General features: G+C 35.3%; 3 protein-coding genes across 18 annotated transcripts in view; 1 reads left to right on the top strand and 2 right to left on the bottom strand.

The window, feature by feature from the left end:
- Positions 1 to 8,133, top strand: part of LOC128872498 (uncharacterized) — a 384,301-nt gene extending 376,168 nt beyond the window's left edge. For 11 of the 14 annotated variants that reach the window (XM_054115260.1, XM_054115258.1, XM_054115259.1 and 8 more), the window contains 3 exons: positions 151 to 390; positions 500 to 650; positions 3,735 to 8,133. In XM_054115260.1, coding sequence (XP_053971235.1) covers positions 151 to 390; positions 500 to 650; positions 3,735 to 3,988 — 645 coding nt within the window. In that variant the 3' untranslated portion in view covers positions 3,989 to 8,133. Of the gene's footprint in view, positions 1 to 150; positions 391 to 499; positions 651 to 1,791 lie in introns of all 14 variants that reach the window. The other 3 variants (XR_008456204.1, XM_054115261.1, XM_054115262.1) reach the window with 3 other exon arrangements.
- Positions 7,499 to 21,079, bottom strand: LOC128872511 (CD63 antigen-like). Of its 3 annotated transcripts, XM_054115291.1 has the most exons (6): positions 20,869 to 21,079; positions 9,186 to 9,374; positions 8,870 to 9,046; positions 8,505 to 8,717; positions 8,316 to 8,413; positions 7,499 to 7,761 (listed from the first exon to the last, which is right to left on the bottom strand). In XM_054115291.1, exons 1-5 carry the CDS (start codon positions 20,926 to 20,928, stop codon positions 8,339 to 8,341), a joined length of 714 nt encoding a protein of 237 aa, XP_053971266.1. In that variant the 5' UTR covers positions 20,929 to 21,079; the 3' UTR covers positions 7,499 to 7,761; positions 8,316 to 8,338. The 3 variants fall into 3 exon arrangements, with proteins under 3 accessions (XP_053971266.1, XP_053971265.1, XP_053971267.1); XM_054115290.1 differs by lacking the exon at positions 20,869 to 21,079 and adding an exon at positions 18,090 to 18,360 and having other exon boundaries at positions 7,499 to 8,413; XM_054115292.1 differs by lacking the exon at positions 20,869 to 21,079 and adding an exon at positions 14,834 to 14,972 and having other exon boundaries at positions 7,499 to 8,413.
- Positions 21,080 to 21,449: 370 nt separating this feature from the next.
- LOC128872509 (tetraspanin-3-like) lies at positions 21,450 to 24,616 on the bottom strand. The gene is made up of 5 exons (XM_054115286.1): positions 24,354 to 24,616; positions 22,994 to 23,182; positions 22,663 to 22,827; positions 22,294 to 22,512; positions 21,450 to 22,225 (listed from the first exon to the last, which is right to left on the bottom strand). The coding sequence occupies exons 1-5, from the start codon at positions 24,411 to 24,413 to the stop codon at positions 22,025 to 22,027; spliced, it is 834 nt and encodes a 277-aa protein (XP_053971261.1). The 5' UTR covers positions 24,414 to 24,616; the 3' UTR covers positions 21,450 to 22,024.
- Positions 24,617 to 25,368: the final 752 nt, after the last annotated feature.

Here is a 25,368-nt window from a genome sequence, read left to right as displayed (position 1 = left end):
TGTTGTACAGATTTCTTGCTAGTTCATTGAGGTGGATGCCTAATCTTGTTTTATACTTAGTGGTTACCCAAGTTATTCTTAACATATGTATAACGTACCTTTATCGTTAAAATAAGTTTACTATTAAAAGGTAAATTTTGCCTTGGCCAGGTGAGTCCAGCAAGAGCACCAGCACCTCTACTGATCGAAGGCAGGGACCGATCGCTGAGCTTCCACGAACGCGCCACGTCGAAGGACGTCATAGACGAACTGAATCGAATGATCAGGAAAGGCGAAGAAAGCACCCTCAACCAAGACAACCACTTGCCGCTCGAGAAATTAGACCTCGCTTGCTGCTGTCCAACTGGATGGGTTCACGTTGAACGAGACATTGACTTCACCGACCCAAAAGTAGGTTGCAGTGAATCGAATTAGTTGCTGGTTACTAAATAGTTATTGATCGTTTGAACAAAATTATTTAAAACCTTACCTTGAAAGCTAATAATTTGTGTCTCTACAGGCAAGAGCCAATCTTTTAGACGTGATGCTAGCGAGCAGCGAGAGTTCCTCGGCGACATCGAGCAGCGGATCAGCAGGAAGTGACTCGGGGGATGAACCACCGGATTACCGTCACTTGCACAGATTACACCGATACCGACGACAAAAGAAAGGTATTTACTAATGGTTCTTCCTAGACAACCTTTTGTCCAATCCTGCACATATTTGTCGAATAATTCTCCCCAACTAAAAGGCTATACCTTCTGCTTAACACAATTGTCAAGAAATGTTCGTTTTACACTTCATTCTTGATAACTATGACCTATCACGCGGGTATCCTTTTTCTTAGTAACTGTGCAGAGTGGGGCATACCAAGAAAACCATTTACATTTGGTGATGGACAAACATACTTCAAACTTTTGTTTGGTTTCAAGGTAGCACAATCTATCGGTAGCTTTCCATAATAGATGGAGGTGTAAAGAATATATGAGTCGTTTATTACACAAATCAATTAACTTCATAAAACGAAAATCATATATAAATTCCCTTCATAATATAAAGTCAAATAAATATTTTAGAACACATAAATACAGATGTCTAACGGTTTATAAAATTAATAAAAAAGAATAGCCAAAAAATAATCGTCGGTAATGTTACAATTTGTATGCAACCGGTGGAGTTACTCGATTTGTGCAGTGAACGGCTCATATAGAGATCTAACTTCTTTTTAAGCACTTTTGTCGGGCATCAAATGTAGATGAGTTACTTCAGTGACCTCCATAAGTGTATCACTTTGTATACCATAACATCACTTTTGAGAAATCAACAAATATCGATAACACGTGCATCCTTCAAGTTTACATTCTTAAAGAAAGCTACGTAATACATCTTTCACAAGCAATTGTCCTCCAAGTACCCAGTATGAAAGAAACGCTTCCGCTTGTTTATACCCAAACTAAAGTCACTAACGACATCGCTAATACACTCGTCACGCTAATATACTCGACACATCGCTGAGTCGTTGAATCAACGATTACATCCCAGTGTAATGATCGATTCGTGCTCGACGAAGTGTGCGTCGAGGAGAAACTATTGGACCATGGGCGAAGATTGGAGTAAACGTAGAAATTTTCCAGCGTCGTGTCGAACGGTATATTAGCGTGCGGTCTGCGCTATCGAGTTGACACATCACGCTGTTAAACGGCGTTATGCCATTTAACACCGTCGGTGTCCACGGTCACAAGAAACGGAACAAGAACACGAACGCTAGAGTAGCCCTCGCTGTACATAGCCTTTTCCACGTTTTCTGTTCAGATGGTAGCTCCTACGCGGTGTGCTTTGATTGTCACAAGAAAAGCTACGTAGTTCGGCTTAGTGACGATCAGTTTCTGTAACCGACATGCCAGTTGGGAGGGATCGTTCCGCCGGGACCTACATTTCAACGTGAACTGTACGGCTACAACGGATTTTCCATTGGCTTACTAACCGATTATTAACCAGAAGACGTTAGAACGAACTCGCTACGGGTGTCACCTTTACGCAATTCCAACTTTGCTTCCATAGAAAGAAAAAAGAAAAGGAAATCTGGTCGAACACCGCTCGAACGGTTTTAACACATTACGAACACGCATAATTTCCAACGGTAACCAAATATTGTTACATATTTATTTTGTATTATTTTTCGAGGATTGCATCACGATTCGTTTGCACGTTGATAGAGAACTCAATAGGAACTCTCGATGAAAATTTGTCCGTAATGTGTTAATAGATTATTATTTTTTATTTTTTTTTTTTCTACCTACGTAACGATGATCTAACTCTACTAGGGTAGTTTAGTAATAACAGCACGTATGAAATTTGTACGCGTATATACTGCTAAACACAAACGAATGTCTTTGAGGTCGTTCTAGAGATTGGCTGTAAATTGTGTAAATAAGTTTCCATTGTTTACGAAATATTGTCATCGCGTCGAGTCGGTAACGCGTCTGGAATTGCGTCAAGGGCTAGTTAAAGCAGTTGCTGTCTCTCTCATTCTATGTAAGATTGATACTTATCGAATGTCATTGGCAGGTACTTGACTGTTACACGATCATTGTTCATTCGTGCTATTTTTACTCCGATGGAACTCTTTTTCATCAGAACTGTCTCCGTCATTCTTTCTGTTATCCACCATTTGTCTTAAACTATTATAACAAAAATCATACCTAAGTCTTGGGTAGAAAATATTGAGTATTCGATGGTCAATTTCTGTATTTCAAATGCAACAATTGTGCCTTTTATTGCACAAATCGATTAACTCCGTAAAACAAAAAGTTGAGAAAAGCGATGAAATGGCCTCTGAAAGAAACTGTTTATTATTCAATGGCCAAAAAAATGTTGTCGTTTATTGTTCGGGAAAGTTATTATAAATATAAAATGTTATGACTATACCAAGTGCTTTGGGACTTAAATTTAGAATTTTTCAAAAAGTGGAGTTAATCAATTTGTGCAGTGAACAAGTGGATCAATTGAGAACAAAGATGGAAGACGAATGGAACAGCAAAGGTGGCCGGGATGAAGTAGGACTGGTGACCTTGAGCGACCAATATTTTCTGCCAAGAATTGTCAAAGTGTCCCAGATTATATTGCGTATTCCAAAGTTTCGATTTATTAAATTAAAAGCTGCGATAAAAGGTACAAAGTAACTAAAGTTACGCAATAATTTCTGAGACAGGCTAAGAGTATCATAGTTCCTAACGCAGTAACCTACGTAGACGTCCGCATCATTTCGTTTCTTTCAATCACTCTACATATCACCGGTGGCAGTCGAACGGTATGCGCATCTGTACACTAAGCGAAGAAACCAAAGTTTCTTTTCTACTTCAGCAATATTCCGTTTTGTATTTTTATGTATAATATATCAAAAGCTTTCGAAATAAAACCAAGCATGCGATTCGGCACGCTGTTCGACCGCCACGGGTTCCAAAGTTGTAAAGTCGCGCACTTGCCAATGCGAAGTTCCCTGAAACAAAGAGCTATATCCACGAGAGAAGTTAACTGACGATCACGCATATGACAATGACGATGGAAGGGCGGAGAAAGAGATGGATATAATAAAATGCAATAGTGAAGAGTAAGGGAGAGAAAGAGAGGGACGTGATACGTGTAAGAGTGCTAAGCCGAGCTACTCTGTGTCTGCTAGAGCCGGTATAGGAAGAAAGAGAAAAGAGATCAAGTGAGGTCTGAGGCATGTTGACCCGCTGCGCTTGGTTTCTCAGCATCGGCGGCCCAGGCACACCGTGTGCTGCGTTTGCCGTCCACCTGGGGCTCGTCGAGGCCGTCGATCATTGGACGAGGTGACGACTTCTTCGTGCGATACGGGGACAAGGAACGGGAAGCTGTGGCCTCCTTCGACTTCCTCGATGAGATCGTGCCGCCATCCTCGACAGGCTCCAACGCCAGTCTCATCGACTTGGATGACACTCCGTCTGCCAAGCTTCATAGCGACATCATGAAGCTCTCCCCGCTATAGAATCAGCTTCGAGCCAGGAATCTTCTCTGAAACTAATCAAGAACTCTTGTCGAGGATAGGCAAACCGCAGAGACGAGCAAAATTCATCTAGATGACAATTTTAATTGATGAATCCGTCACTTGGTGAATAAAAATTAATATTTGAATTGCAGAATCGAATATTTCCCGTAAATATTCGTACCCTCTATGTCCATTGAAGAAATTTGTTTAAATTAAATGGTAGATTTGATGTTTCCAAGTGTACATATTTATAATGAAAAATTCATTTGGTGATATGGAAAGTATTTTTTAATTTAATGAAACTTCTTCAATAGACAAAGAGGGTACGAATATTTATGAGATTGACTGTATGTATTATTCGAATAAAATTTTGCCCATCTCTGGCATATTGTTTCGTTTGATGATCAAATTTAATGATCCTTTTTGAGAGCTTGAATTTTCTTTTAGTTACAGAAATCTGTCCAAATATTAGAATGCTCCCAGTTAACACAACTAAAACAAGCGCTAAAATTACTGGCACAGCGTTGGTGCACGAGACACAGGAATAAAATAAATTAACGAACCAAGCGAACAAACGTATGTATTGTGATTTGTCTATCCGTGATAAAACTTCTCAACATGTGTGTCTTTCTGGTCTCTAGCTACTTACTATTTCTTACTGCATCCTTATTGAACTCACTGTCGAATGTTTGAATCTGTAAAAAGGGTACTCGTTTTCCTATAAGTAAGAACTATCGATCTTTATCCAGTTACGTCTTCGGTGCATTAAAGTTTTTGTACATCCTTAAACAACCAGTATCGAAGGTAACTAAGACTAAGAGCATCATTAACTTGCTTTCTTATATTATTTGAAATCTTCCTCTTATTAAGATAATCGGTAAACTGTTTATGATTAGTAGACGTCATCGCGTCTACGTTATAAAAGAATGTAAATTCTACATTGCAAACAATTTTCATTTGAACGATGCGGTCCTTTCTCGATTACTTATTACGCCTCTAAATAAGGGGGCGAGCAGAAGACAATTACCGTACTTGAAATGTACCCTTGCTCACAAGATGGAAGTAGATTTCTTAATTACTATATGTATACAAGTAACACTGGAAGTATGAGTAACTTTGCGTAAAAGGTGGTCAAAACACTATTAGGATGTAGCGTGTACAGTGAATACAATTTACCACGACGAAGGAAACCCTCATAGACTGGTAACTATGACCGTACTTCGTGCTGCAAACTTGATAAAAATATCATCGGGATCGCGTCGAGTATCTCCAATAGAACTTCCATCGATGATCTTGTTGACCTAGATCACAATAAATAATAGTACGGTGACTTTATTAAAATCGTTTTTCAACGTGCAACGAGTATTTTGTCATTGAAATCGCGCACAGGCAATTTGACTTACACATCTATCGTTCCAACAAAACAATTTTTGAAATTTTGGGGAGAAGTTAGTTACCGATAGAACCAAGTGCGGCTCTAATACATTTCGTTAATTAAAAACGTATCGACGTTACGTTGAACGAGTGCAAGTGATAGAGTAACTGTTTCTATATTTTTCAACAAAACATTTATGATTTAAATGTAACGCGGTGTTGCGCGTCATCTTCCGAAACTGAGCTTAGAAACTGTAGATTAAGATTATCCGACGGTTTTGTATAAATACGACTTTCTACTGTTCCCTGGACGATCGTCGTTAAAAGTTAGGGATACATTGTAACCTATTATTATTTGCGAAAAACACGTATTACAAGTGCGTATTACTTCCGTTCCGTCTTTAGCAAATATGTATTGTCTCCCAGGCCTGTCGCAGGATGGGCCAGTCGGACCTTACACTTACAGGAGCCTCGAATTTACACAAGAGATACTTAGGACATTTGTATGCTCTCGTAATCAGCTCACGATTTAATGATACTAATAGTTTTGGTACGAAAAACAATATTATTGAGTTCTTTTTTTAAAGAGTCCCCTATGTTTACAACTTCAGATGTCTTCTTTACCTGCGGGATAATGGACAACTGCAGATGAACTCTTGATCGCTCAACACGAAACATAAATTGATTGTAGCATATTGTAATTTTTATTGAATAGATAACAGATCAAAATAAATTATATATTAATGGACGAGTAATTGGACATAGAAAATGATAGATGACGTCTTAGCATTATAGACGAGTTGAATTAGAACGTGTAACGATGTTCTTTGTACCAAAAATATTATTTATAATACAAAATGGTTCTTTTTTTTTGTCTGAAATATATTTGGGGCCTCTGAAGGTAAACGACCTGGCCCTCTGTTAAGCTCTGAGAGGTCCTGAGTCTATGTATCTTGTGAATCGTAAGATAGTCCGAGATTCGAGTGAACACGTGAGTTGTAGGCTGTAGAAAGAAATGAAACTCGCAACAAAGTAGTAACGTTACGATCAAAACGCCGTACCAAGTAGATATTTCGTTGTAATTTGTACGAAATGTACCCTACTCCGAGAACGTGACGTTTGGAATAACGATTGATTTGCGTTTGGTCAAATTACTAGGGATAATATCATTAGTCCGTATTAACGTTAAGATGATGAATCGATAGAAATCGAGATATTTTACACGTAGACATATTAAACACGATGGATATTTTCAATATTTGAAACGAAGACTGTATGGGTACAAAGTTGTCTTTTGCGTTCAACCGTTTCTACGCTATTCTTCGTACCATATTCGTAAGTCTAACCACCTCTGTTCATACATTAATTGAACCGAATAGATAAGGCACGTATGACAAAACCGGAAATCCAATTTTACGTTGTCGCGCGTAATCAACTATAAAACGGATGTGTCGTATATAATTTGTATCTAGTTAATCATAGAAATGTTATCGTATTGTATTACTAATTTTAATATTTAGTGACTACAACGAACAAGTTCCGACGAAAACAACTTTTGTCCTGCAGTCTCAGAGTAATCGGTTAATGATATAGATCTAAGTTACACGTAAGTTACATTATATCGAGAATTCGATTACTAAAGCACTGCTCCCTCCCAATCGAAGGAAAACAACTACCAGGAAATTGATCAATATCCGTAAAATGTGATTGGGAAAATTTGTAAATAGTATGTATTATAGCACAACAGATGTAAGTTATCCTCTCTTGAACTTAATAAATAACGACAATATAACGAATGTAAAGACGCATGATCGATGTTCAATTTAGAAAACCGTTCCTATAAAAATATTATCGATATATATTATCAGTCCATTTAATCGTATCATCTATTACGATAGACCCGTAATTCAATAAACAATTGATTAAATTTACTTACGTCGATGTTTCATTTGCATGTAAATAGCTGTGATAAATATATTCGATTACTCGGTTAAGAAAAATTAGAAATACGATAAATTGTACACATAAAATCCTACAAAAATCGGAAACTCTATTATTAAAAATGTACGTTTAAAATTTTATTTTCTTTATTTAACGAAGCCGCCATATTGGTCATTTTAAGGACGAGGAAACAGGTTAATTTGGACAAAACAGATTTTATTAAAAGAGAGATATATATGTAATATATCATTCGACATTACATTTCGAAAAATAATAGTGAATACGTGCTGTACAAACAACAATATGAATTGTATTTTATAAAAGCATCTGTAAGCGATGTGTAATACTTATCAAAATATTATTATAAAAATATTTTTTTATACAATCGCGAAACTACATATAACACGCACTGTGATTTAGTATTTCATTATCCAAGTTAGAATACTTTAGAATGTAACCTGTAATTTAGAAAATTCCAATTATAATCCGAAAAAATTCCAATTACTGATTAGGATCGTTGGTAAGAAAATATTTTCAATTATGTGCACAAATGCTAGGTAAGTTGTACGTTAGATATACATGTTATGTAATTTGACAACATGAAAAAAAAATCACCGAGTCTCTAGAAATAATTTGCACCGGTTATTATTATTATTATTATCATTATTATTATTATTATTATTATTAAAATTAATATTATTACTATTGTGTTCCGTATATGGTAAATAAAAAATATATTGAAATTAATGGAAATATCAAAATAAAAAATACATTAAATAATATGTTTATACATTCAATATCACATATAAAGGTCAAAGCTTAAACAAAAACTATATTTCAAAATAAAATGAAAGGCACTTCCCCCGCGTCTCGTTTGCGCTTATTTCCTATCATTTGTAAAACTGTCTAAATTTGTTGCATTACAATATGTAGTTGCTATCGTCACTTATAATCGAATTATAAATGATAGAGTAGTGTTACAATTATATTACTATTTACTTAATGTTTATACTTTTTCTTATGCTCGTTCAACTGTTACACCCTGTAACCTCTGCGTTCCGCATTCTTAATGGAGTTCGCTAAGCAAAGCGCGAAGACGATACCAACCAACTGAAACACAGAAAAATAGATTACACGTGTCTCAGTCACCCAAGATGTATTACCGATCATTCCAATGATTAATAATAATTAACGAACTCACCTCCACCCCAGCGATACCTATAGCGACACTGCCCAATACAGTTCCTGCAGTTCGAAGGGCATTTGTTAGTTGCTCCCCGCAACCATTCTTATATGACTCTGAGATAGTACACATGTCTCCTTCTGGTTTTCCGCAACAACTGTAGGGTGGGTTACCGCTATAGTTACCAAGTTTACGATAGTCATTTGGACCGTCAACGCCACAGCATTGGAACTGTAACAAATTTCACATTTTGATAAATGATCAAATTATCACCAATAAATAACAAATGTTACGATATTTACAAGTCACATGCAATCAACGACGTAAACAGGTACAAATGTACTCGGACCAGTTTAACGACGTGCAAAAATGCGGATACTTACGCTGGCTTGAATAACATTAACAAATTGTTTGTTTTCTTCGTTTACCGGGTAACCGTTAAATATCTTTCTGTAATTGTCTACAACATCGACGCCGTTTTTGTCATTTTTGACAACGACGAAGGCGTATACTGCAACAGCCACTTGTATAAGCAAGATGAAGAGGAGGCACGATGCAAACTAAAAAAGGGAAAAGAAATTTATTTTTTATTTGTATCACATTACTTTCGGTGCATATTGTACAAGTTTTCCATAACTTTCGTTCGAATAATTGTCCAAAGTATTGTTTATAATTAAATAAGAATACTTGTATACTTACTGTAACAGTCATGCAATGACTTTCCCGAATCGCGCCGCAACATCCGAAGAACGAAATCAGGAATATTATGCTACCGACAACTATCAACGTTATCGACGGAAACATAATATTCATGTCGATAGATTTGGTTACATTTGAGAGCTGGAGGTGTACTACGACACCGATGGTCAGGATACCTAAGCCACATACCTGCAACAGGTAACAATTTCGCAAATGAATATTTCAATTCTTTTAGGATTCCAGTTTTGTATACTACAATACGAAGTAATAACTTTCTGAAATACAAGCCAACATTAACCAGTACAGTGTTTATTGAAACAATTGCTGGAATTATACCGACTGTCGGTCATTGCATCTGCATCAAAAAAATGTTCCATTTTTTAGAAAGTATTACATATACTTGTAAATTTTATTCTTAACAATTCATTAACGCCTATTAACTGGCTTTCCAACATGGAAAGAAACATATTAATTACACATCTAATCGCCACTGGTCTGTAAAGTATTAACTGCAAAACATTTTAATCTATGATTTCGCTTATCTTAGATATTAAAAAATTAATATCTAAAAAGTAACAGGTTGAGTCAGAATCAGTGCATTGACGATAACGGGGATATTCGAGATGGACGAAGTTATCGTTCGACCCTGTCAATCGCTTGAATCCTCGAGTTTCTTGTACTGGTTTGGAACCGAACACTAAAGAGATACTTGCGCCGCAAGCAGTAGGCAGTTATTACGTCACATTACACAATATCAACCGGTTGGCATTGAACATTCTATACGCGGTGCACTATGGTTGCGAATATCCTGCACACGAATTTAGGTCATGTTCCAGGTGCGAGCCAGATGGTTCAACGTACTTTCAACAAACATGGCGATATTATAGTTCACTTATCCTTCGTATTATTTTTTTAACATAGAATAAGAAAAACTTATAGCCATATTGTTGAAGTGGACTGAAATCTGTTATCTCTGACACGTTTAAATAAACTAATTTAGGTGCTTGTTTAGCAATTTTATGATAATTAATTATTGCGGTACTTTTTCAATTATCTCGCGTGAAACAGATTAGAGCATTTCTTACTAGACGAGTGAGCAGAATTAGAAGATGTAATCATAAATACAATAATAGAATTACTGGAAACACTTATGGTAAGGTCATCGAAAAAACAATCTATACACGTCTACCAGAAACATTATTCACAATATTCAGCAAACTTAACTCATTTCCACGAAAATTTTAAGCAAACACTGGATGAGATAATAATTTCTAAAAATAAGATACAATCACACGACTATGATTAATAATACAAACAAATTTCAATATCGTTTCAAACTGGTACAAAAAATAGAAAAAACATTTAATACCAGGCGTCAATTTCGAAAAATTCTTTTCATAACTTTTACAAGATGCTACAATTTCAAAAAGTTCCTGTTTTAGTCTTTCACGAGGATACAAGTCCAAGTAACAAATGTAAATAATACTATAGAATAAAAATATTTCTAATAATCAGTGTCTACGTGGATTAACTCAAATGGGTCACTCACTCTCTACGTTGTATCCTTGACATGATACGGTTATACTTTTCCTGTGCTTTACATACCGGCAAAATTGTGATCGATTCTGAGACGTGTATGTGTGCGTTCTTTAATATCAGCGCACAACGTGAATTTATCATTTGATATCTGCCTTCGTCTCTAGTTCTAGGGACTTAGTACGTCTCGTAACACTTACCAGAAAGTAGTTCTTGTGTTAGTTCGCTAACATCGTTTCGTCAGCGCGACATACTTTTACAGTACGTTTAAGCGACACTTTTTCATTATTTAAATAGGGGAAAACGTGGAAAACCGATAAAATCAAACGTGGCTACCAGGAATAAATATCTGGCTATCTGCAGAACATGGGGTATTACTTAAATTTATTCTGCACAACTCAAGGTTCAATTTTTAAATAAAAAATGCAATAATACACTGTCTTTTCACTGTTACTTTCATTCTTGGTTCTTTAAATATTCAAATAAACGAACAACATTTATTCGATCGTGAAATATTTACAATTTATTTCTGCTTATCGAATACTATAATTTATGATTCATGTAGTTTAGTATACTCAGTGTCGATATAAATATTCATCGACTGGTGGTAATAATTAATTAAACCAATTTACCGTGTATATTTCAACATCGGAGATGGGCAAAATTATCGTTTAAATAATTTGGAACAGCGAATGAAACAAAACAACGTTTTATTTGTTATTAATTGAACAAAACTTTGAATTTAAAATGCACAATGAAGTCGCGATCCATAAATCCATTATTCGGATAGAATGTTGTTAATACCTGTTCGACAATTATTTTGGATCGTGCAATCTTTGAATCTAATTTAATTTTGAAGTCATTTCGTGGAATTTACGGTTTCAAGCAAAACAAATTGCTAAAGTCCGACTTTATCTGATCGTTGTGATCACATGTTACGACAACAACACATCGTCGAGAGGATAGATTTGATCGCCAAACTGGATGACATCATCCTATTCGCGTACAATATATCTCTTACCAGCGACTTCCTCTGGCTGGAATCACGTGCGTCTAATGATGGAAATAAATTTCGCTCTCATCGACCTCGTCTCAACTGCACGTTCCACAGGTTGAACATGTATTTAACAATCAAAACTCAAATGATGTTACAAAACTTTTGTTCGAGATACACGATACAAAAATGTAGTTTAATCTTTTAAAATTTCTGCACAGGTATGCACAATAAACTGTATCGCTGAAAAACACTAATTAATAAACGATGCTCTAATTAACGACTAATTATCGATGCTCTAAAAGTTATATGTAGAGGCTCAATTAATTAAAAAATTAAAAGATGATTCTCCAAATGCTTGGAAATAATTTGGAATTTTCTCGATCAGTCATGTAAAAAATGATCAATAAGAAAAATATTCCCTCCATTTCTGCCAATTTTCACTGGGATAAACAAATTGCTCTAAACTCTTAGAATAACTAGAGATTCATAATCGCTTGGACCATTTAAAAATCTAGACTATCGTGGGTATATACATTCACGAGTCTTTGTCATACTTGTTGGCGAGCCCCAGATGCATTTCCCAGGGAAATCGATAAGCACATTCAAGTATTATAAGTATAGCGTAGTAGGTTTACGGGGAGTCATCAATTATTTAAAAATACAGTGAACGCAATATGATGAATCGACTCGATTGATAATCGCAATTCAATTTCGATAAATATTTGTAACACCTTGCCGACTGAGAGCCAATTAATCATATTATCATAGTGACTAATGCTTTATCTACATATTACTGAGAAAGCATCGTATGCTCCCATCATTGTACGAGTTATGAAATATTATATAAATATTAATCTGGAAACAATTCTGACAAATAAATTAAATATTGTATAATGCTAATATTATAAAAATAATAAATATTGAATTTATGTATGCGACCAAACGCTACCGGTCGGTAAAATGTTAATCGACTTTTTCCCATGGTAACCAATAGTTTATCTATTACATGAATTATGTAATATTATATAAATATTACTTCGAAAACGATTCTGCTAGATAAATTAAATATTGTATAATGCTAATACTGCGAAAATAAAAGATATTATTAAATTTAATTATACGTTCAAACGCTACCGGTCGGTAAGTTGTTACCGTATGCTAATAGCGTCATTGACGAGTTGTTAAAGATACATAACTCAATTGGACCCTAATTATTACGCACTCCACATTACTTCCACGTATTAATAGCTTTTGGCGGAACTGTCCACCGCTTATTTTCAATACTAATTAACATCGTCAAACAAACATCCTCAACAGCGATTATCTTCAATTAAATAATCATTTAGAGATCTTCGAACGATTCAACATCAAAAGTCGGACGAAGGGAAAACGTGCTTTTCGAACCAAGCTGTTATTTCATTCGTCGACCTTCGAATTTGTAAACGTATAATTCAAGCTTTACAAAGCGAGCTCCCCAAGTGACAAAAACCTGTTCGCTGTTTTGAAGAACGTGCAACCTTGGATGTATGTGACTGTGGCGAGGACAAAAGGACGTTACGTCTCCGAAAGTTATTTTTTAAGTCCATACACACGTGCATATCTCTCGAGTCTGTCGGCAAATAGTCGAAGGAAACCACACGTGGATGACTCAATAGTCTTCCACGAAAATGCTGGCGGTATAATATATACACCTTGGGTCAAAAGTTTTAATACTCGCGTATTGTCTACGCGAGAATTTTGAAGTTTCACTTTACCTAGCATGCACAAATGAAGTGAATAATATACAACGAACTTAAGGGGGCATTTCACTGTGAACGCACAAAAAAAAGCATATTTTCAATCATTTTTTTCTCAGGAACTATTCCATAAAATTGAATGAATGTTTTTTCCCCTTAAAGGTATGATTAACGAAAGTAAATAAAAAAAAATTATTTTTTATAAAAAAAAAATTTACTTTACTTTCCTTCTTTTTATAAAAAAAAAATTTATTTACTTTCCTTAATCATACCTTTAGGGGGGAAAAACATTCATTCAATTTTATGCAATAGTTCCTGAGAAAAAAATGATTGAAAATATGCTTTTTTTTGTACGTTTACAGTGAAATGCCCCCTAAATTTATACCACCTTTAGATCAATTGTACTTTGAAATATCGATAGCTCTTTCCTAATTTAACCGATATAACAAATTCCAGGAACCGTGAATGTGATAAATACCTCGTGGAACACATGGATATCGGAAAATAATTTGTACCCATTTTTTCAACGAATTGATACATTATCTGACTATTCTTGGAATTAATGATATCATAGACACTTTCTCGAAGATGAATTCCCTTATCGCCCACACCATTAAACCTACACGTTCCGCAAGTACGTCGAAAATTGAAAAGGGCAACGTACTTCTTATCTCAATTTTTTTAAGTGTCTACTATCAATTCATTTTAAGGTACGGTAGCCTAAAAAAAATACTCGTGTGTTGCGAGCCATTCTGCATCTTGTAACGATAACTTATAAGGAAAATTATGATTATAATAAGATGGATAAAAAATAAATTTACGTAGATGTGGGATAAAGCGTGTATTATTATACATTGAGTAACTCTCATTAGCAGACTGCGAATTTTATGCATTCATAACGTGCAGTAATATAGAAAGCATGTATAAACTATAAAGTATACATAATTCTACAGTAAATATAATAATATTGTTATTTCATTTTGCATAAGCGCACTTTTGGTTATATTTAACATGCTTTTATTAGATTAATTTACATCGATGCATAACATGCACAGTCTACTCGTTAGGATCTATACTCGTAGAAAGGCGTTTCTGGATAGGTAATCTCTACTAAAAAGGAAATCGTGTCTGAATCAACAAAATGAGGGGAATCCCGGTTGCGTAATGTGACTTTCCTCGTTGGTATCAAGGAGACAAGAAAAGAAGTACTAAATTTAAGAAATAGTAAACCTACAATAAAAGCACTATGATAGTAGTAATTTCCTACAATGTGGAATGATATGGTTACACGTGATATAGGTAATTTGAACATTATCCAATAGTGAAAACATATTTAACACAAAGTACAGATAAATACAGATAAACCTCGCAATACTTACTTCCCGTCCAGTTTGAAAGTAGACGATAATTTTCAGCCATTTGTTTACGTTATTATTTTATACTTTAAAGAAAATTTCGTATTAGTACAACTGGATAAACAAGACAACTATGTACGCGAAGAGGCGCGTCACTCAACGTTGATCAAAATCTATGACGCACGTGTTATCGAGAGTCGTTAAGTATCATTTTGCAGCTTTTCATTGTGATCAATATTTCCGTTAATTTATTTTTATTGCACTATACGCCACAGGTCGCAACCTTCTTTAAAACATCTTTCCGCACTCTTTTCTTAGGATCCAAGGATGGTAACCTATCGTGCATGTGGCACGTTGTCATAAAGTTCGAACGCGCAGAGGACACTGACGTGCTCTGCACGTCTTTCCGGTGCAAGCTGGTTAAACCATCACGTTGTGAACCGAGTGATAAACGTGAATTCATTCGTAAGGGGGAATGCTATGAACGGCGAGCATGGGGAGAGGGATCGGATCGGGACGATCTTCTTATTCTAGTATGGTTGTCGGATAAAACGTTTTTAGAATAACGTCGTGAGTCACACGTTTGACCCTGTTTTACTAGTCAAGAGTTAAAAGGAATTATTGACGTCGCATACTTCTTTCAATACTCCGTTTACAATGATCTTTGAAGAGAATAATCCTTGACTCGATGCTCAATTATACCAGATGTAGGCAACATTTTATTCGAACATTTTATTATAACAATTGTTCTAAATATTAGGTGTAGAAATTCTGTGCCTCCACGTTCAACTATTTATAACTCCAGTTGAAACGGATGACATTTACTCGCCATTTTGGTACAGTAAAGTACGAACCTTCTAAATCATCAATGTATCATATCATACACATAACTTAAGTCTCAACTTGATAATCATTGCGATGGTCATCAGTAGGCTGCAGATTTTATGCATTTATGTTGGACAATAATATAGAAAACATACATGAAACATATACATATACATATGTATAATGTACGTTGAATATATTCTACAATTATTATGATAATATTGTTACTTCATTTTGTATAAGCGCATATACCTTTCAGTTATGTTTAGCATGTGTTTATTATATTAGTTTACATCATAAATGCATAAAATTCGCAGTTTAATCATTAGGTTAGGACTTAGGTTATATAATATACATATGTATAGATTCATTGCAATGGAGATCAGGTGGAGAACTTAGATGATTGGTAGTTCAACATGACATTCTATGATTTAAATTATAATTTCGAATAGATAACGAGTAAAAAGTTCGTTATCTTTTATTCGTTCGAAATCATTGCCGAGATAACTCTTCTCCTATCGCTGCGCTTTTGAAGTGCTAATATTACGTCATCCCGTGCGCTTTTAACGCTGCAACTTCCATTCAGATTTTTAGACAGCCTTGATTCCCCCACGGTACACCTACGTGCCAATTATTGTTTCTTGCGGCAACACCACCGTCATATTCTGCACGTCTTAGAACTTAACTCTGTTTTATCTAAAGCTACCGGTCATTTACAATTTTGTACCACTTTGTGCCAGGTCCGTCGTGGAAGAGGAAACACACCAATTGCATTGCCGTGTTTTCGCGTGTGATATGTGGTCGGTGTTGATACGCTCGAAAATGACTGGGTTACGTAAAAGAATCTCGCATGAACCGACGTAATTTCTTGTCGCTTGTAGTCGTCTGCAATCTGGTTTGAAATCATGTATTTGTTCGTATGTTGCTTCTACTGTTGCGATTTTAAAGTAACGTGCAGCAGTTTTAGAAATAATGGTAATATTAGAAATGATAATATCAGTGATAATAGGATGAATCAGTGGAACAATGGCAAACAGGAAAAATTATTGTCACTGGCATACGCCCATCATGAATGTTTTAATTAACGATGCAGAAGAATTTAAGTGATTAGATATACTAAAAACATAAACAAAAGGAAGCTTATCGTGATTCATTAATTTTTCATTACAAAAAAATTGCTATTGCTGTTTGTTTTGAAAAACATCTCAGATCGAATTGTAAAAGAAGTTTGACGAACTTCTTACACGACTAATTATCATTGAGAGTGAGCGTCGTGTGAGGCTAGATTAAATTATGAAAGGAGTTTAGTTTCACGCGAACATAGCGGAAAAGTTCAAGAATACGTGAGTTCTTCTAAATAACATGATTCACAATGTAGGGAACTCAATACGATGTCTCGGTTAACGCAGACCGAAAGACACGAAACGCTAACCGCTGGACGTTTTGTTTCGTAACAATTGATACACGTATCGCGGGACAATGTAGTTTAAACAAAAATTGTACAATTTACTACGTTTGAATCGTTTCGTAAAATTGTCGACAGGTAAAAGTAATTACGACGACAAGCAGCAATGTTTTACTATTGTTTATTATTTTCCTTCAATTATCTTTCTCTCGTTCAATATTTTTTCTCTGACACGAATCAACGCGTGTCTGATAAGAAACAATTGTTTTCAGATGTTATAATCGTACGTTCAGACGTGACTTACTGTTGAATAAAAAAATAAACAGACGAGGAAGAACATTTGTGAATCGAGTTTTTTAATGGGGATTCGTATGTTGTACACGTTGGATAGGTTCTTCAAGATGAAGCGCGTGAAGTCACGTTTTAATTAAACTATAAAATGTGAAGGATGCCGTAGCACATACTAGCCCTTGATAAAACGAGGAATTTAGAACGGAATTACATTCAGTTCCCCTCTGACCATGGAGAAATGACGCAGTTTCGTTGCAAAGCAGAACACTCTGCTTAGAACGCCTAGTAGTGACGCCACGATGGCTAGACACTGAAACGTGTTTTCTCCTCTCAGTTTGCACCACCATAATCCCCTTAATTCCTGTTTCCCTCTTCCTCTGTGTTACAAAAAAGATCTGTCTCAAAATGAATACGAGGATTACCTCATTCAATAAATATTCCCAAGATTTTCCAAGTGGTTCGTATTTTAATCTATTACAACTAATAGAAGAATTCAATTTTTATTTCTTTATTATGAAAGCGTTGCATAGCCAAATTCTAATTTATTTTTTTTTCAACGTGTGACGAGTGGAAAAACATTGCTAACGTGTCAAAGTTTATATAATTTCGGTTGTTAAAATGCTCTAGTTTCGGATTCGAGTCTCAACCCAGGAATCCTGTATCGATTTTTATCCTCTTACTATGGTTTCTCTTCAAATCACGTGTTCTTATTCTCCAGATTTAACACAGAAAACGTACCAAGGACGATCTATTACTTACTGCAAAGATAAAATTAAAAACAAACAGCAACCACTTTATACACGTAGAGACACAGCTCATTTTCTCTTGTTTCAGTTCCTAAATCGATGTTAAAATCGACTCAGTTATTCGGTTTTCCAGCACGATCGCACAAAAACAAGAATAAAAAAAAAAACACTAAATCGTGGCAAGGACGGCGATCGAGACGATACGCAACAAGACGAGGACGAGGCGAACGTGGAACGAGCACTAAAAACACAACGGTGCGTCGTGAGCCGAAATACGTGAAACGAATCTCTCTCCCTCTCTCACTCTTGCTCTCGTCCCCATCTCAGGCATCGTTCGGAATTCCCTGGCAACCAATGGCTCGTAACTACGTCACTTGTGCAAATGTATTTCTCAAGAAAACTGATGTGCAAACGTGCTGTAAGGAAACTGACGAAAATTTCCTCTAATGAGAATTATTAGTCTTATAATAATTAGTCGCAGCCTCGCGATAAAGAAAAGAAAATAAGTAGAATGTATACAGTGGGTTTAATGATAAGGAGAAAGATTGATACTGGGAATTCATTCTCTGAATATTCTATCCAACATTGATTTGAAAAATCTTTTTTTTTTTATTGTTACGAACCGTGTCGCATGTATTTTTTGAACTCTTCAAGTTAAGGGTGTATTCTAGTCTAGAGCATTTTTAGTTGTTTTTTTGACACATATTTGTTTACATTTTGCGAACATACATAACTTTTTGCAGGTAAAAATAATCAAAATTAAACATAGTACAAGTGATTTTGTACAGGTGTCGACACCGTACTCTTTAGACGTCCCTAACTTCGTTAATTTTTCGAATTCAACAAAATTGTTTGGCAGACGTATTTCCGAAGGTCTAGACTTTGAGAAAATCCAAAAGAAATCGATATTTTGAAAGTTAGACTAGAATACCACCCTTAAATCTGCATATCCATATAACCCTTCGTGTTCACGGTACTCTATTCTATACAAACCAGTTTCAGGCAACATATTGTTATTATAATGTCAACTGTGTGATATTCTAAAATTTTTTCTTGCGAACTTGGTATTCGATAATAAATATTCACGATGGCATTGATTCTTGTTCTTATATGAGAAAGTCACTAGCTTCGCCATTATCAAAGACACCCTTCTCTTCCTTCCTTCTTTAAGCAAACGTTTTGGACGTTGACCAACCTAATGACTTTCTCCTAGAATAAGATAAGAATCAATGTTGCATATACACGGTATACAAGAACGAAATTAAAAAGCCGATACCTATCTGAAAAAAATCGCTTTTCTAGAAAATGGTGTCGAATCGAATATCAAATAAATGAGAATTTAACAAAAATACATTTAATTTTACGAGTGTTCTTTTCAATTAAGTTGAAATTTAGTTTACATGAGTAAACACTGACTTTCTTCGTGACATACAATTTTGGTATATGCATAAACATACTTGAAGAAGTGCGAAGGTATATAGAATTTATGGACAGAAGTTCGAAATATTGAAATCTAGTTCTATGGAATACAGCACAGTACTCTCCTAACATAAATAGAATCGCTATATCGATTATTTAATACTATATACATTTATCTACTTTTCTGTCACCATTAAAATATACGATAGCGCTGATATTGAAAAATATTTGTTTCTACTTTTCCTGATGTAATTTTATAGAGTAGGTTAAAGATAAAAAAAATATGCAATTCAAAAATAATCTGAACTCTCAAAAGTTAAGGTCTGAGTTAATACTCAGGAAAAAAAAAGGAATTTATATCTAAAATTTCCTCTAAGAAATTAACGTCGAAGTAAAACAATAATAAACAGAATTATAAATTGAATTTCTGGATAATAATTTTCAATAACAACGCGTATAGAATTTAGAATGGCGATCATCGATGAAATAATTGTGGTAAATATAGTTCTAATTATTTTGAAATTACTGAAATACGTCGTTAGTATTACACTAACGCTGACAATTCATGAAACTGTTAGGTTTTTTTTAAACCATAATGGATATCCTTATCGTATGACTCACGCTCTATTGCAAACATTGGCGTATGTTTAATCAACCATGTGTGAAAATATACTGACTAAGAAATTATGACCTGTTCCACACAGATATCTCCACCCATCAATATCATGCAACAATTAAAATAAACGCGATATCAAATTTCGTACCTAATACGTCAGTAAAACTCGCACAGTGCAATGACGAATCGTTACTGTGTTGTAATGGAAATTTCCACGTGGAATAAAAAAAGACGTACAATAATTCCAGCATAAAAAGTCATAAATCACGTATGGAACGATATATCGAAACTTAAGTTTAAAAACATCGTTCACGACGCTAGCCAAAGATAATAATGAAAGGAAATTTTAGCCAAAGAACAACTGCGTAAACAATTATCTTGAAAGTATGTTTATCAATCAGTATTTAAAAATAACACACGAGATAGGATGCTGGATGCTAACCAAATACGACGTAAAAACTTTCACTTCGTTCCATACACGATGAATCTACAGTCTTTGCTACGTTTAATGAATTACCAGTAAGTCCTTAGATAACGAAATAGGACAACAGCTATTCCAAAAATTTATTTTAACACTACGGTATCCGTCTCTCAGCGTACAATAAACCGATCATGCACTTGCGTTCCACGGTTCGATTACAAATAAATAATAAATAAAGCGTGTTAAATCGCTTCTTGTAATCTGTATACGATGTCCTAAACGCTTAATATAAGGTAGTAGTGATTTTGATACTTTGTATAGGTAGTTTCGACTTACCGCAAAGATGAAATTAAATATGAAGAGTAGGTATTTTATCATCCCCATTCCGCAACCCATCTTTGTAATTTTCTTTTGCTTGTTGCTTTTGTAGCCAGAAGAATGTCGGTTGAGATACCAAAAAGTCGTTCAGAAGACGCGCAGAGACGCTCAACAGGTTAGGTTAGAGACGGCACGAATAACAACTGCGGCACCAACGTCTCGTGTTCAACTGACGCCGTGACGCGATACTATGCGAGAGAGCCGAAACGAGTTCTCATTGTAAGTTGTAACGCGCAATAGCGCCGCGCCCGCCTTTATCTGAAAAGATTAACGGAGACTCTATACTCTGCACAGGTATCGAGGATCATCGTATTGTTCGAAACGAGGCACAAAAAATATTAAAACCGTTAAATTCGAAAAGGTAACTTAACCAATGGTATATTATTGAAGTAAAACTATATCTACTTTCGAATCATTTGCGTAGCAAACACGTGGCATAGAGGTGTCCCAAATAAGGCTAGGTTTATTCGTCGAATTCTTCTGTGTTTGATTATTCGGAAACTTCACTGATTCATACACCTCTTCAAATATGATTATTATTCGATAGTATTTCCGCTGGAAAAGTCATATCAAATAAAATCCAAACATATATTTTATTATACATCAAATATTGGTCTACAAGCTGGGAATTGAAATGAATCACATTTTTAATGGAAATGAAAGTAACCTATTATGGATTAAAAATAACTAAATTGTTAAAATTTCAAAATAAATCGAAAACGTAAAATAAGAAATGCATATCATGTTACAAACATTTACTTTCTGTATGGACACATGGCATACATCGTTCCGGATTACTGAAAATTACTCTGTTTTATATCAAGAGATCTACAATTGTACATTTAAGTCAGACAAACATCACTCACACTCTCCTTATCAGTACTGAGGAAATGAATTCGGTGATAATAGCATATACGTGTTCTTACGCTAAATCTTATACAAAATATCATTCCATTTGAAAAATTATCTTCGAACTAAGGAACCTTGCGTTAAGATCGAATATTTTACAATGTGGCATAATTTTATCGCAGAATTTCACAATGTATAATATAGCACCAGGTATTATACGAATTCTACGTATAAAGTGATACGTGACATATTGAGAGTAGCATAATTATACATTTCTACTGTTAACATTGTATATATTGTTAGTTTCTGTAGAATTCTTTGGCTGCTGACTGAGAAGGATATCGTTCGTTCCCATATCTTTGGATGCTCGCGCAAGCATTTGCGCAGTCGCAATTAGATCATTTCTCCTTTCCGTAAATACCCGACAAGCTTTCATATAACATGCCATACATATTATATAACCTACCTGAAAATTAGTATAATAATTCATTAAAATTAATTTGTTCGTTAGCAATTAAACATTTCTAATCTTACCTGTAATAATACTGTACACAACGCGAGCAAAAAAACGTGGAGGAGGATCGATCTAGTACGATTTATTACTACTTGGTGGCAACCTTTTGCGTACATTGTATTACAGGTGCCTATGCTACCATCAGAATTTGCAAGTACCGACGTAGTATCACAACACGACCAGGGAACTGCGTCATGGTCGCGATAATCGATGGGTCCGTTTACTCCACAGCAACGTAACTGAAGAAGAAATGAAAAACTGAAGAACTGAATAAATCCACAAGTTTCAGTTAATGCATTCCAAAGCTGTTGGCTCTGAAATCGCACCCCTCACCCTTAAATAAATTCTGAAATAGTAGTAACGATGGTAAATTAAATTTTAATATTTACCTTGGAATACATGCGATCCCAAGAAGCTTTATTGTCCGAAACAGCATGTTCGAATACTTGATTGAGATGGTCAACTGGTAATACATCCACTCGTTCGTGCCTTACAAGAGCCCAAATCCCAGTACTCGTGTTGATAATCGTAACGATTATTAGCGCTAAGGAAAACTGAATGCGAAACTACATGTCTTTCTATCGTTATTGGATAAGAAAGAAAACTGTGTAACAATTCGAAATTTACGTATATCATCGCGAGAAAAAAAAAGATAAGTAATTTTTGTTGTCGGTATAACGAATAGATATATCAACTAGGAATGAGCGATATATTTCTTACAATTATGACTTGACTTCTATTTGCGAAATCAACGAATTGCCAGGCGCACCATGATAGCAAACATGTTACCAGGCCCATCACTAGCAGAATTGTTGGTGAACCGCATACATGATTAGGCGTGAGAAGGGAATATTCATACAGTTGGTATATGAAATAACCAGCACATATGCTCTCTACGATACCACATACCTGGGAAGAAAAGAAAAATTTGTGTCACTTCCCAATGTATTTCTACCTGATATTATGCGTTAATGCATCTGATAAGCGACGATGAGCTATTTATCTAATCTTCGCATTATTCTTAATGACCGAGTAAAGAACATTTCGAAAGAGATACGGAGTGATAACAGATTACGAAGCAGTTACTACTTTACTATTGGTATTTCCAGTTCGTAACATATTTAAACTCGAAAAAAGACCACTTTGTTGTTTTTGATATTAGACGAGATCTAGAAAGAAAAAATAATAAATGTCGACCATAAATTGATCACGCGAGCCCTAGAATTACTACGCCACTGTACGTTACATTTATGTTATACATATTACGTGAAATTATTTACGAACTACTGTAATGTCGATGTCATACGCAATATACTGCACGTTATCGATATAAAGTATACTTTCCGATATAATGTTATATCACTATATAAATCAAACGATAAAGTCTTATCTAGACAAATAAAATTGATATCCAATTGGTCGTTACATGGCGTTACGATCTATAACAATAGAATACTTTTTTCGTCCATCGAAGCATGGATTTCTAATTTGTAGCAGAGATAAACTGATAAATTTCATGTATAACGCGAAACTAAAGGGTCAAACTATTTTCTACGAATACAGACAGATACATTATCACTTCTTCAGACTTCCATAGAAATTGTCAACGTTATATCATTAATTAGCGGCGGAAACGAATTAAGCTGTGCGATAAAAGCCAGAATATAGTAAAATATGGAGACACAAAGTAGCACTAGAAAAACGTTGAACGATAATTAAAATTACTAACGTTAGAAAAGTAGAGAGAAAAATGATTCGAATGCGATTCAAAAACCGGAACAACGCGATTTTTATAAGTTCGCCCTTCTAACAACGGAGTTGGTAGTAAATTGGCGGGTGTCCAATTTCACGACAAATCGGAGGCTGGTCACCGACTGCTGAACTTTTAATAATAGAACAACGTCCAAGAACAGAGCCGAAAAAGAACGCGAGGAAAAATGAGAAGAACATGATACTTGATGTAATTCCGATAATTGAAATAGAAGGCATTCCCTTGGCTACACAACACTGAATCGGTATAGGTTCATTGTGTGTAAACACTCGATGGTGCCGTTTACAGTTAGGGGAAATATACACTTACACCGACGACAATAGCACCACCGATGAGAAAGTAACGCAAGCAAATGAGCGTCCGTGGCATCGCGGATTTGTGAATAAAAAAAATATCACTTTAGCAGCCTGTACATTAACGTAAACTTAGAAAAAACGAGAGAGATTTCACAATAGAGTAACCGTCGCCACGGTGACCAAGCGCAAACCTCAGGCCCGAACCGTCATTCCCTGTAGCACTGAACAACAAAACACACAGTCGACTGCGTGCTATTTGTCTTATCGATAAACCGTGTTCATCTCCGTCTCAAATCACAACATACATTTTACATCGCAACCGTTTCCCTTCGTTTCTTCTTCTCATTTTGGATACTTCCTTTGTTCGACGTGAATTACAGTTCGTGAACTGTTGCTTGTAGCTGTAGGGTACCCGTAGGTGAAAATACGTCGAAACTTGAAGGAGAAGCGATGAAAGTGGCAGGTGTCGCATTTCGATCGTTAATGAATCATGTACAAGGGGATCGATACTTTTGTTTTGGTTTATTATTGCTTCTACCATAATAGTATATCGATATTGAATTTAAGTGCAAGACAGAGAGTACGTGTACGTGAGAGAAAACTGACTAGGTTGAATTGCTGGTAACTATGTTTTGATTATGTTATCGACGGAGCAAATAACCAACGGCGGTTGCATCTATATTCCATCTATGCTTCTGTTGCAAATGCTCTTTTTAAGTAAATGCGATGTATTTCGAGCAATACTTCTAAGTATAAACGTGTACACAGTTGCTCTTGTATAAAACAAATCTGAGAACATTTGGAATTTAATACAACTTATATTAAACATCTAGTCTGCCATTAGTAATTTCATTTGTAGATATAGACATAGAAAAAACAAATTTCTTTCGTAGGAGAAAAAGTAGTTTATAGGATTTTTCTATGTAACTATTTTCTTCTGTAAAAATTAATTTGTTGGGTTATACTGGTCCCCAATGGTAAAAGTGGCGCAATCTATGGGCGTTATCAAACTCGTTCTTCTCGTACGC

The sequence above is a fragment of the Hylaeus volcanicus genome, chromosome 2 (assembly GCF_026283585.1).
Source record: "Hylaeus volcanicus isolate JK05 chromosome 2, UHH_iyHylVolc1.0_haploid, whole genome shotgun sequence".
NCBI classification, from domain to species: domain Eukaryota; kingdom Metazoa; phylum Arthropoda; class Insecta; order Hymenoptera; family Colletidae; genus Hylaeus; species Hylaeus volcanicus.
Note: the sequence above shows the minus strand (reverse complement) of the source record. Positions and strands in the feature narration are given on the sequence as shown.

Bases quoted from the DNA above. Each gene is read 5' to 3' on its own strand.
- LOC128872511 (XM_054115291.1), bottom strand. From the start codon at position 20,928: ATGGGTTGCGGAATGGGGATGATAAAATACCTACTCTTCATATTTAAT. The intron at 9,375-20,868 runs GTAAGTCGAAAC...TACCTGTTGCAG, and splicing joins TATTTAATTTCATCTTTGCG to GTATGTGGCTTAGGTATCCT. The intron at 8,718-8,869 runs GTAAGTATCCGC...AATTTGTTACAG, and splicing joins TTAATGTTATTCAAGCCAGC to TTCCAATGCTGTGGCGTTGA.
- LOC128872509 (XM_054115286.1), bottom strand. From the start codon at position 24,413: ATGCCACGGACGCTCATTTGCTTGCGTTACTTTCTCATCGGTGGTGCT. The intron at 22,513-22,662 runs GTAAATATTAAA...TTTCTTCTTCAG, and splicing joins GGGATCGCATGTATTCCAAG to TTACGTTGCTGTGGAGTAAA. The intron at 22,226-22,293 runs GTAAGATTAGAA...ACTAATTTTCAG, and splicing joins TGTGTACAGTATTATTACAG to GTAGGTTATATAATATGTAT.